The 11,793-nt window shown below is 43.7% G+C and overlaps 1 protein-coding gene across 1 annotated transcript in view; it reads left to right on the top strand.

Annotated features, from left to right (window-relative positions):
- Positions 1 to 9,141, top strand: part of LOC131012914 (zinc transporter ZTP29-like) — a 92,465-nt gene extending 83,324 nt beyond the window's left edge. Inside the window, exon 6 of the mRNA XM_057940886.1 lies at positions 9,106 to 9,141. Within this exon, the coding sequence (XP_057796869.1) occupies positions 9,106 to 9,126 (21 nt within the window). The 3' untranslated portion in view covers positions 9,127 to 9,141. The remainder of the gene's footprint in view (positions 1 to 9,105) is intronic.
- The last annotated feature ends 2,652 nt before the right edge of the window (positions 9,142 to 11,793 follow it).

The following is an 11,793-nucleotide window of genomic DNA, read 5'->3' as shown; positions in this document are numbered from 1 at the left end:
ATGGGGAGCATGATACGTCAAGAAACCCTAGCCCTGGTTTTGCCCTAGTGACCACCGTTTGACGAGATGACGGCGCCGGAAGTCGCCGCCCCTCCTGTTTCTGTACGTTTGTCTTCTCAGTTCCCTCAAGTTTCCAACAACTTCGCTTTGCCTCCGACGAAAGCTACGCCTCCTGCTAATTCTTCTGGATTCAAGAACCCGACGAAGGCGATCATGAACTCTTCCCATGCTGAACAGATTCCGGTTAAGGATGTTATGGTCTCGATTAACCACGATAAGGATGAAGCTGTGCAAAATCAGCGCAAGTCTTTCTCTTCAATTGTGAACAATAACTTGCGCAAGAAGCCAGATCTTTTGATTCATAAATTCACGTCGCTTGACTCGGAGAAAACTGGGAAGGGTTTCTCCCTTTCTGTCCCTAAAGCCCTCGTTGATCGTAACGTCGAGGACTTCAAACACGCAGTCATTGGTAGATTGTTATTGCGCAAAGGTGATAAACCTAGGGCTACTAATGATATCAAAGCCGAACTGCAGTGCATCTGGAATATCAAAAATGAATGGCAGTTGATACCCATGGGTAAAGGTTATTTTACGTTGAAGTTTGGGAACCATTCGGATAAATTGCTGGCCAAGGAGAAAACGAGCTGGGAACTATCCTCGGGCTCTCTGCGTCTACGTGAATGGATTCGTAACTTTGATCCGCACAAGGAAATTTCTTCTCTTTGTCAGGTGTGGGTTAGAATTTATAACATGCCGGTGGAGTACTGGCATCCGGAGGTGTTTGCTGCTATTGGACGAACGTTGGGATTCCCGATTAAGCTTGACGGGGCCTCGGCTAACAGAGAATTGGGAAGTTTTGCTCGTTTACTTGTTGAAATTGACTTGGCTCATCCCTTAGTGGAGTCTATGACCATTGACTGTGATGTCACCTTGTTCTATGTTGAGTTCGTTTATGAACAATTGCCTTATTTTTGTTCTCATTGTAGGATCACGGGACATTCTGTGGATAAATGCAAACGTGTCAAGGCCAAACAACAAGAAGTCATTGGAAAAAAGGATGATAAAATTGCTGATAAAGACATCGCTGCTGCGGCGGAAAAGGGAAACAACGAGTTTTCACAACCAAAAAAAGTTAGCAATTGGCAGCCCAAGGAGAAGGAGCAGGCGTCGGCTCCTGGCTCTAATCAGTTTGGCATCCTGGGTGGTGTTGAAGGGGAGGATCTTGTGGAAGCTCAGGATGACGTCGAGGAGGGTGAGAAAGGAGTGAGCTTAGGACTTAATGCTTATGGTCCTGATTTATTAGAAACCACGATGACACCTTGTGAGGATGGGGTCTTGGCGGAAAAAAGCAACCGATCATTTAATGAGGCTGACCGCTTGGAGTATGGTAGTGAGGATGATTCGGTGGAGGAATATATTGATACTAATTCCATGGAAGCTCATAACTTGGAAGAGAAGGTTACGGAGCAGTGCAGTAATAGCAGAGTTTTGCCATCTGCTGATTATAAGGACAACACATCTACCTCTAGACAATCTAAAGAGACTGCGTTGGCTGAGATGGAGAAATCGATGAAGATACAACAAGTTGTTAAGATGGTTTCTGAGCCTAAAAAAAGGGGAAGGCCGGCTGGTGGGGGTAAGAAGCAAGTTCCGGTTTTGGATGATAGTATCAAGGGACGTTTGAGAAAAGCTGAACAGAAGGTTAACCCAAACCCAAAGTCGGTGGATCTAATCAATAATCGCTTACAGTCGGCGTTTGACGCTGGGCAAACCCCTAGGGATTTTATTATTGATAAGGGAAGAGCAGATAGCTCTACAACGATGTCCAATGTTGCAGCAGGAAGATGGGCAGACGAAGTGGAGAAGGGGGACCTTCACTCCACGTACCTTGTTTAATTTCTCATGAATATTCTTGTTTGGAATATTCGTGGGTTTACGGAGGAATCCAAACGTATTATCAAGGAGCACTGTGCTTCTTTCTCTCCTATTATTTTGGGTATCTTGGAACCTAAATCTGATCTCTCTAAGACTCCCTTAGCTTTTTGGAATTCTTTGAATATGGTGGCTCAGTTCCAGAATTCCAGAAATAACATGAAGCCTAACATTTGGCTCCTTTCTCATCCTGAATCAGCATTATTTTTTCCTCCGAGCAGGTTATTATTTCGGACTGCGTTTGGCGTCAGCTCACTTTCAGGATTGGCATCATTCATGGTGCAAATTGTCATATTCAGCGTCGGAATCTCTGGATTGATCTCTTAAATTATTTGGACAGAAACACCGTGTTGTTGGGGGATTTTAATACCGTGAAAGGAGCTCATGAGCATCTCAGCTCTTGTCAACCTAATTCCACAGCTTGTCGTGATTTTCGTGATTTCATTGATGCCTCTGAGCTTATTGAGGCCCCTTCTACGGGGCTTAAATTCACTTGGTCTGGTCGTAGATTTATGCCACGTCATGTGGAGTCTATTCTGGATAGAGCCTTATTCTCTACCCATTTTGCTGACCTTTGGGACTCTGTTGGGAACCTTGTGGAATATCCTAACCCTTGTTTTGATGATACCAAAATTCATAGGACTTAAATGTAATAGACTAGAATCGTTTTGAACTCAAGTGTTAGAGTTCGTTTCTAGTTTAGTTGCGGTGTCGAAGACTGAAGACTGAAGACTGAAGAATGAAGAATGAAGACTGAAGACTGAAGACTGGAGTTACCAACTGAAGTGTCAGTTGAAGAATCAGTTGAAGACTGATTATTTAATGCGCGCCATAGACTGATACTAAAGTCAAGTATCAGTTGAACATTCCTCCTAGGACTGATCTTCCAACGTTCAGAGGAAGCCACGTACGCTCAAAGTACAGCCGCATTAAATGCAGAGATATCTCAATATCTTATCTCTGCAGAGGTCATTCCTATCTGGTGGCTACTTTTCAGAGATGTCACATCTCCTGTCCTTCAAAGAGAGCCGTTTCCACACAGACAAGGAACCTCGAAGATTGAAGCCTCAGCCCAAATTCGAATTGCTCTCCAACGGAAGAAATCTTGAGGACGATTTACGCCAACGGATCTATTCAAGAGTTCTCCTACAAATAGCGCTCGAGGATCACTTCAATCTTCACCGATTCAACGACATAAGCTGAAGCTCTGCCGAAATAGCTACTCAGCCTAAAGCTTAACCGCTCAAAGCTTGAATCGAAGAAGAGAATTCCAAAGCCAAAATCAGTCACTGCTGATTACATACATTCTCTTAGACCCTAGGCATATATTCTGTGTACCCAGAAGCCAAAGGTCAAACTTGCTTCAAAGAACTTGTTCTTTGTAAGTATAGTTGGCACTCGTTTAAACCTCTCCCCCATAAGAGTGTTTGAGTGACTCGGAGTTCAGGAAGGTACTCTGAACTCTGAAAGGGAAATCTGAGCACGAGGTGTGCTTAGCAGGGAAATCCTACGCGAGTTGTGTAGGTGCTGAAATCCTATACGAGGTGTGTAGGTGGGGAAACCCTACGCGAGGTGTGTAGGTGCTGAAGAGAGTTTATCTTCAGTTTACGGTTTGCAGTGCACCAGGCAAGCACTTGCGGAGTGGATTGTTGGTCTGATCAACCAGCCGTGGATGTAGGAAAGAGTTTTTCCGAACCACGTAAAAGTCTCTGTGTTATTTACAGCTTTCAGTTTTACATTCATAACTGTGCTATTTCAATTGATAAAACTGAACACTGACTAACAGCAAAGAGAAACCCTAATCCAACTATCTGCTCCACTGAGGCTATTCGAAACTAAGTTTAATTTCCGCTGCGTGTGATATCAATCTGACTGAACTATCCTCTGATAGTAAGAAAGAGAGATATCATCTCTATCGTTGCAAACACGACTGAAGCCCTTACGTGGATCAGTTAAGTTCTAGTGACTTAACTGATAACTCTTTACTGAAGAGCTTTCAGTATCAGTCGTCAACCCTGTTGGTCAAAACTATTTCGGTTAAACAGGTGTCTGGTTTGCATGCAAAGTTTCTTTTCTATCTCTGACTGAGATCCCTCTGATTGAGGTTGGTAGATAGTCAAAAATAGCCTATAGGTGTATTCCCCCCCCCATACACCTATTTGAGACCCCCCGGACCTAACAATTGGTATCAGAGCAGGTTGTTCGCAAGAACTATCCGTCTCTGACTAGTTCATACTTGAACTAGATCCTTTCTTAAAGGTCTCGAAGAAGTTTTTACTCTTTCTTATTTTTGTGCTTGCTATTTGCTCTATCTGCTGTTATCTGTTCTCTCTTTTTTGATGGAGACTAACCACAGCAGATTATCTTCTCTACCTATGTTTAGTATTGAAAAATACGACATATGGAAGTTTCGGCTTGAAAGCTTCCTCACCGCCCAACATTGCAGAATGTGGGAAGTCATCACCAGCGGTCCGATCATCATCACCGAAACTGTAAAAAGGGTTCCTAATGACATCCGTCAGGAACCTTACGATGAGGACCAGCCCAAGTCAAAGGCAGACTTCACCACAGAAGAAAGGAAGCAAGATGAGTTAGACAACCTCGCCAAAAGCATCATCTCCGGCACCGTTCCCGACAAGCATGTCATGAAGATCATCAAGTGCAGAACAGCAAAGGAGATGTGGGACATTCTGGAAAGAATGTGCGTAGGTTCTGAGGAAATCAAGGAGAATAAGCTGTCCATAGCTTGCCAGAAATTCGACTCCTTCCACATGCTCAAGAATGAATCTGTCGAGGAAATGGAACAAAGATTCAATCTTATATTGAATGAAGTTCAATCCATTTCCAAAGACAAATACACTCAACGAGAAATCAACCTGAAGATTCTTCGAGCACTGCCACGTGGAGAATGGCAGATCTACTCAGTCGCTCATCAGCATAAGCCAGGATTCAGTCAGCTCCCGACAAACAAGCTTTTCTCTGATCTCATGGCAAATGAGTTCGACCTTATGAGAAATCTTGGTAACAAGAAGGCTGGAGGATCAGACGAAGATGGTCCATCAACCTCAAGAGGAGTTGCACTGAAGGCCTCGACCAGAGAAGGCAAGAAGCAGATCAAGGAGCCAACGGAACTCAATTCTGAGGACTTCTTCAGTCAATATGCCTTGTTGACTGACAGATTCAACAAGATGGAGTCCAAGTTTCGGAAGTACAGAAGGTTCCATAAGCAGCACTACAAGGGAAAAGAAAGAGAAGGGGACTCCAGACATTCCACAGATCGAAGCGGAGAAAGGAAGTCAGCCGCTTACGACATCAAAGAATTGGAATGTTTTGGATGTAGAAAGAAAGGGCACTTTCGACATGAATGCCCTGATTTGACTCCAGCTGAGCACAGGGAACTGAAAGCGAAGAAAGATCGCAGATCTTCAAAGAAGAAAGCAATGGTTGCTAATGATGCTGACTCTTCCAACGACACATCAGAATCATCCGACTTCGACAGTTCCAGCTCAGATGATGAGAGCCGAGCCCTGATGGCCAACGAATCAGAAAGTGTAGCTGACAACAGCTACGACAATGGAATGAATGGCCCAGAGGTAAAATCTCTCACAAAAACTCCATATACTGATAACTTCCTGATGCTTTCAGGAGACCACTCAGAATCTGGAGATAGCTCATCCTTTGAAACTGACGAGTTCGATCAGCTCATGACTGATCACTGTCAGCTGAGGAAAATGTTCGAAGATCTCCTCAAGCAGAATCAGAAAATGGACAAGGAGATCAATGATGAACGAGCTAAACATCAGACAATCATCTACTTTTCGGATGAAACTTGTCTTGATCAGCTAATCATGGAGAACAGCCGACTGGAAGAAGAGCTCAGAGTCTCCAACTCAGAATGTGAAAGAGCATCTCATGAAATCAAGAGGCTCAATCACAAGCTGGAAGAAACAGTCAAGAACTGCATGATGCAGTCTCCCATGATGAGCAACTTTCCATCGAAAGGACTGGTCAACAGCATCGGAGGAAAGGTTGCAGCTGCCAAAGGAAAGGATATCATGATCATCTCTAAGAATGATCCTTCTGAAATCACAACCTCAGAAGAATCAAGAGACCATGATATGGATGAAGTTCACAAGCGCAGACTGATGGCCAGATCAAATGTTCCACCTCCACGAAGCTACAGACGAGCTAAGGAGGCTCCCAACCAGATCATCTTATTGAAAAGGCTGGAAAGCAGATTTCAGTCAAAGATCCGGGAAGGAACATCAAGAGCCAAGAAGAATCTTCCTCATCAATCCAGGGGGAAGAAAGGCCACATCAGTCAGAAACTGACATCCTCAGTTCAGTTTCAGAAGGAACAACATCCATGGAGATCAAGCAATGCTGAGTCCAGTCGAGCCATGCCACTTCCTCGACGATAAGCCACTGGACGTCAGACAAATCTCCATAAGTCTACAAAGACTAAAGTATCTCAAGGAAGATACTTCGCCGAGCAAAGAAGACCTCAACCACTCATCAGACATAACTGCTACAAGAGTGAGGCCTTCAAAAGGATTTCTCAACAGAAGAATGCTCATGTGCCACCTGAAGCGCCAACGACATCGATCAGACATCCAAAAATGCGCAAAAGATCAGCCAGACCAATTCTGAAGCAGATTTGGGTTCCAAAGGGAAGTCGAACTAATATTGAAGGACCCAAAGCTTGATTGGGTGCCTGAAGCAACTCTTCCTTGCAGGTCAATGTCAGGAAACATAAAAAGAAGGAAGAGGCCAAAGCTTCAATCAGAGCGTGGTATCTGGACAGTGGCTGTTCGAAGCATATGACGGGCTACAAAGAATATCTATCCCAGTATGTTGAGAAAGTTGGATCCAAAGTTGCATTCGAAGACAACTCGATTGGAGAAACAAAAGGCTACGGTGTGCTCAACATGGGTAACGCCAGTATCAGTAATGTTAGCTTTGTTTCTAGTCTTAAACATAATCTGTTGTCTGTGAGTCAATTTTGTGACAGTGGTTTCACAGTGAAAATCAAAAAGGATGAATTCACTGTTAGAAACAATCAGAAGAAGGTGGTTCTGAAGGGATTCAGACAAGGGAGTCTCTACGTCGTTTCTTGGGAAGACAGCCCACCAGAAACGTGCCTCATCAGCAAGAGCAGCTTGGAGTTCAATTGGCTATGGCACAAGAGACTCAACCATCTCAACTTCAAGACGATCAACAAACTTGCTAAACATCAACTGGTAGAAGGTCTTTCTTCTATTGTATTCCAGAAGAAGCAAGAATGTGAAGCATGCCTCAGAGGAAAGCAGACGCGGACGTCATTCAAGTCAAAGACAGGACACTCCTCTGGAAGGATTCTGCATCTACTTCACATGGATCTGTTTGGCCCGATCACTCCAAGAAGCTACAACGGTAGGAAGTACACCTTGGTAGTTGTGGATGATTATTCACGATATACTTGGGTTATCTTTCTCTTCAAAAAGAAGGAGACACTGGAGGAACTGCCAAAGCTGCTGAGAAGACTGAGCGTTGAAAAGGAAGTCAACATCATCAGCATCAGATCAGATCGTGGGACTGAGTTCCTCAATACTGTCATTCGTGAGTATTGTGATGAACAAGGAATCAGTCATCAAACTTCTGCAGCAAGAACTCCACAGCAGAATGGAGTTGCAGAAAAGAAGAAACAGGTCTCTAAAGGAAGCAGCCAGGACGATGCTAGCCGAGTCAAAACTCCCCTTGAAGTTTTGGGCCGAAGCAGTCAACAACGCATGCTACACACAGAATCGCTCATTCCTCACTCAGAGACATGGAAGAACTCCATACGAGTTATGGAAGAACAGAAAGCCATCGATTGCCTACTTTCATGCTTTCGGTTCTAAGTGTTTCATACACAACAATGATAAGAAGAGGTTGAACACCTTCGATAGCAAGGCTGATCCAGGAGTCTTCCTTGGATACTCTGGAACAGAACGTTCAAGCAAAGCCTATCGAGTGTTCAATACTCAAACTCTTTGTGTAGAAGAAACACCTCATGTGATCTTTGATGAGTCTACAGATGGTTTCAGGGAACAAGATGCTGAAAAGGGTGTTCAGATCGCTGAAGGTTCCAAAGCTGAAATCCACACTGTCGAGCCCTCTACTGTCTTGGTGTGGGGACCTGGCAAAGATGAAGATACTGAGATGCTTCAGTATCAGAAGATCAACCAACGGTCTGAAGTCCAGACTGGAGCCAATACAGATGGCATCAGTCAAGGGGGAACTCCAGTTGCTGAAGTTCAAGTTGAACGCGCAGAAGCCGCCCCAGCTCAACTCACCCCTGCTCCAGAAGGTGCTCAACATCCCAGAGCTATTCTAACCGAAGAAGCTCCACCATCCCCTGAAGAAATCAAGAAGTATCGAAGATGGTTTGAACTCCACTCTAAGGAGAACATCATTGGAGAACCATCAGATGGCGTCAAGACTCGGAGATCAATGTGCAACCTCGTCTTCGACATCAACCAGAACTGCATCAACGAAGATAAGAATTTCAGCTGTCTCTTATCAACTACAGAGCCCAAGGATATTGAAGAAGCTCTGAAGTCCACTGAATGGGTCATTGCAATGCTAGAGGAACTCAATGAATTCAACCGAAATTTAGTTTGGGAGCTTGTGGATCGACCAGACGATGCAAAGGTGATTGGCTTGAAATGGATTTTCAAGAACAAGGAAGACGAAGAAGAAAACGTTGTGAGAAACAAAGCAAGGCTTGTGGCTAAATGATACAGTCAAGAAAAGGAATCGACTACGACGAGACATTCGCCCCAGTTGCCAGATTGGAAGCAGTCAGACTCTTCTTAGCCTTCGCAGCTCACAAAGGTTTCAAGGTACACCAAATGGATGTCAAGTGTGCATTTCTTAATGGAGTGCTCACAGATGAAGTCTATGTAGAACAACCTCCTGGATTTGAGGTTGCTGGACCAGAAAAGGTGTACAAGCTGAAGAAAGCGCTCTATGGGTTGAAGCAAGCACCAAGAGCGTGGTATGATACTCTCTCTGAGTATCTGATTGAACAAGGCTTCAAAAAGGGATCTGTGGACAGAACTTTGTTCACTCTCAAAGAAGGAGAAGATCTCCTGCTTGTTCAAATTTATGTCGATGACATAATCTTCGGATCCAAATCCGAACGCATGTGCAATAAGTTTGCTGACATCATGACGAACAAATTCCAAATGTCCATGATGGGAGAAATGAATTTCTTTCTCGGATTGCAAGTCAAGCAGACCAAAGAAGGAATACTGATCAGCCAGTCCAAGTATGCCAAGGAGCTGATAGCTAAGTTCGGTATTCAGCACATGAAATCAGTCAAGATCCCAATGAACACAAACTGGAAAGTTGATCCAGGTTCAGAAGGAAGCTCTGTCTCTTCGAAGAAGTACAGAGAAATCATTGGATCTTTGCTGTATTTGACTGCGAGCAGACCAGATATCGCATTTGCAGTCGGGGTTTGTGCAAGATATCAATCAGATCCTAAGGAAGCTCATTTGGATGCAGCTAAGCGGATTCTGAGATATCTCAAGGGCACACCCAATTTAGGATTGTGGTACCCAGCAGACGACGACATCAAGCTCACCGGATTTTCAGACTCCGACTTCGGTGGATGCAAGCTTGATCACAAATCAACCTCCGGAACATGTCAATTCCTAGGCAACAAGCTCATCTCTTGGTTTTCAAAGAAACAGACTTCAGTCGCCACCTCTACAACTGAAGCTGAATATGTTGCTGCCGGAAGCTGCTGCTCACAAATCCTGTGGTTAGTCTATCAACTAAAGGACTATAGGATCGAGGAAAAGGAAGTTCCTATCTATTGCGACAGCTCCAGTGCTATTGCAATCTCCCAGAATCCAGTTCATCACACCAGAGTCAAACATATCGAGATTCGACATCACTTCATTCGTGATCATGTCGAAAAGAAGAATATCTCAGTGGAATGGATTCCCACTGCTATTCAGAGAGCGGACCTGCTGACCAAGGCTCTTCCAGAAGAGAGGTTTAATGATCTATGTGCAAAGATCGGCCTCATCAACCCTGAAGAGTGATGCTGTGTTTGAAGATTTTCTCAAACAGTCATGCTGACTGGTGGTCAACCAACTGCTGCTTCTACGATCGCCGACGTGGAAAGCAATGAAGTCCGAATGCTCATCTGAAGAAGAAGTCATCCTGATGATTCAACCAGGATCACGTGGTATCAACTGACTACTATGTTCAGTTGATCAGTAAGTATTTTAAATGCTTACCTTTTCAAAAATCAGTTATTTCAGTTTAGAGCTTTAAGTGTTTAGTTCAAAATCTTTTCTCTAACTGATCAGTTTCTTTCAAAAACTTTAACTGATTGTTGGAATTGTTGGAATTGTTGGAAAATGGAATATCCGAAAAGGACAAGTTTTTTTTTAAAGAGAAAATCTATTTTGATTGAACTTGTCCTGATCTTTTTGCCAAAAATCCTTCCAACCTTTTTGCCTCTGCAATAAAATTTCTTGAACGCTCATTGACATGACATATGTAATGATGCCTTTCACAGTCCCTCGCAGTGACGGCGGACGCGAAATTTTTCTTCAATTGCATTTTAGGCACAGTTTTCGAAAAACCTTTTCATCTTCTTCATGGTTCACATCTTGTCTATTTATACACCATGCTGTCTTCACGATTCTTCTGCATCAACTAACAACTCTCCACAGCCTTCACTGTGAGAAAAAGTTTCAATTTTTTCAAAAGTTGCAGAGAAAAATTGTTCCGACTAAAGGAGAAATCTATGACTGCAAAGTCATGGAGTGGAAGAATGACGCTCATAGTCTTGGTCTACACCGGACCCTTTCACTGGATCACAACGTCTCTCCGACGTCAAAGTTTGCTCTACCCTCACTTGTATCCAGCGAAGCGAGTGTCTTCCATCCTCATGCCCAGTGCATTGGTTTGTAGTACCTGTCTGAAAAAGGACAGACTTCATCGTCTTCACCAAAAAGCTTCTTGCTCTTTGTGGAGAACCGATGCGGAGCAACAACAATGAGCTGGAACTCATTGTCAACCGGCGCTATGTCAACAGAGAGACCCTCACAATCTCCTCTGTTTTGAAAACCCCTCATCTCTCAAAACCTCAGCTTCTCTTCTTTTCTTCCTCGTCATTTCTTTCTTCTTCCTAACCTCCTTCTAAGCCTTCGCCTTCTGCATCTCCATAACCCCAATATCTTCCTCATGCGAACTTACCTTCGCATGTTGTGTGATTCCTTCTTTTGTTCATCCTTCTTTTTTATGTTGCCAAAAAGGGGGAAAGAAGAACAATCTAATGGACGTAAGTAAGGTTAAGCAACATGATCATCCTTCATCCGATGATCATGAGGAAGATACGCCAAGAGGAAGAGACCTCAATTCAACGGAACACAAGTGAGAGTGGAACAAGCTTAGGAACATGAAGACACGAAGACAGAAGATGAAGATCAACAAGTTCAAGGCGCAGCCAAGCAGACTGCTGGAGTCCATGGTTTATCCATGATGTTTTCTTGTTTTTCTTGTTACTCCAATGTAAGTCTTGCTCTGTACCTCGACTGATGGCTTATCAGTCTTTTTAATGAAGTGAACTTCTTATTGATCTCACCCTGAAGACAATGACTCTTTGTCCAGGCTCTGATTTATGGTTTTTCTGTCTTCTTTTAAGTTCTGTGTTTAGAACTGTTTTCGTTCTTGCTCTAAGTACAAGTTGTTTAGGTTCTGTTGTTAAGGGGGAACTGTTTTCACTCCTTGTCTAGAACTTGTACTGAGAGCTCAGTCTTTTTATTGTCTAGAACTGCTGTGTGGTTTTGGCATCATCAAAAAGGGGGAAATTGTTGG

The sequence above is a fragment of the Salvia miltiorrhiza genome, chromosome 2 (assembly GCF_028751815.1).
Source record: "Salvia miltiorrhiza cultivar Shanhuang (shh) chromosome 2, IMPLAD_Smil_shh, whole genome shotgun sequence".
Lineage (NCBI taxonomy): Eukaryota > Viridiplantae > Streptophyta > Magnoliopsida > Lamiales > Lamiaceae > Salvia > Salvia miltiorrhiza.
This window is presented reverse-complemented; position numbering and strand designations above follow the sequence as displayed.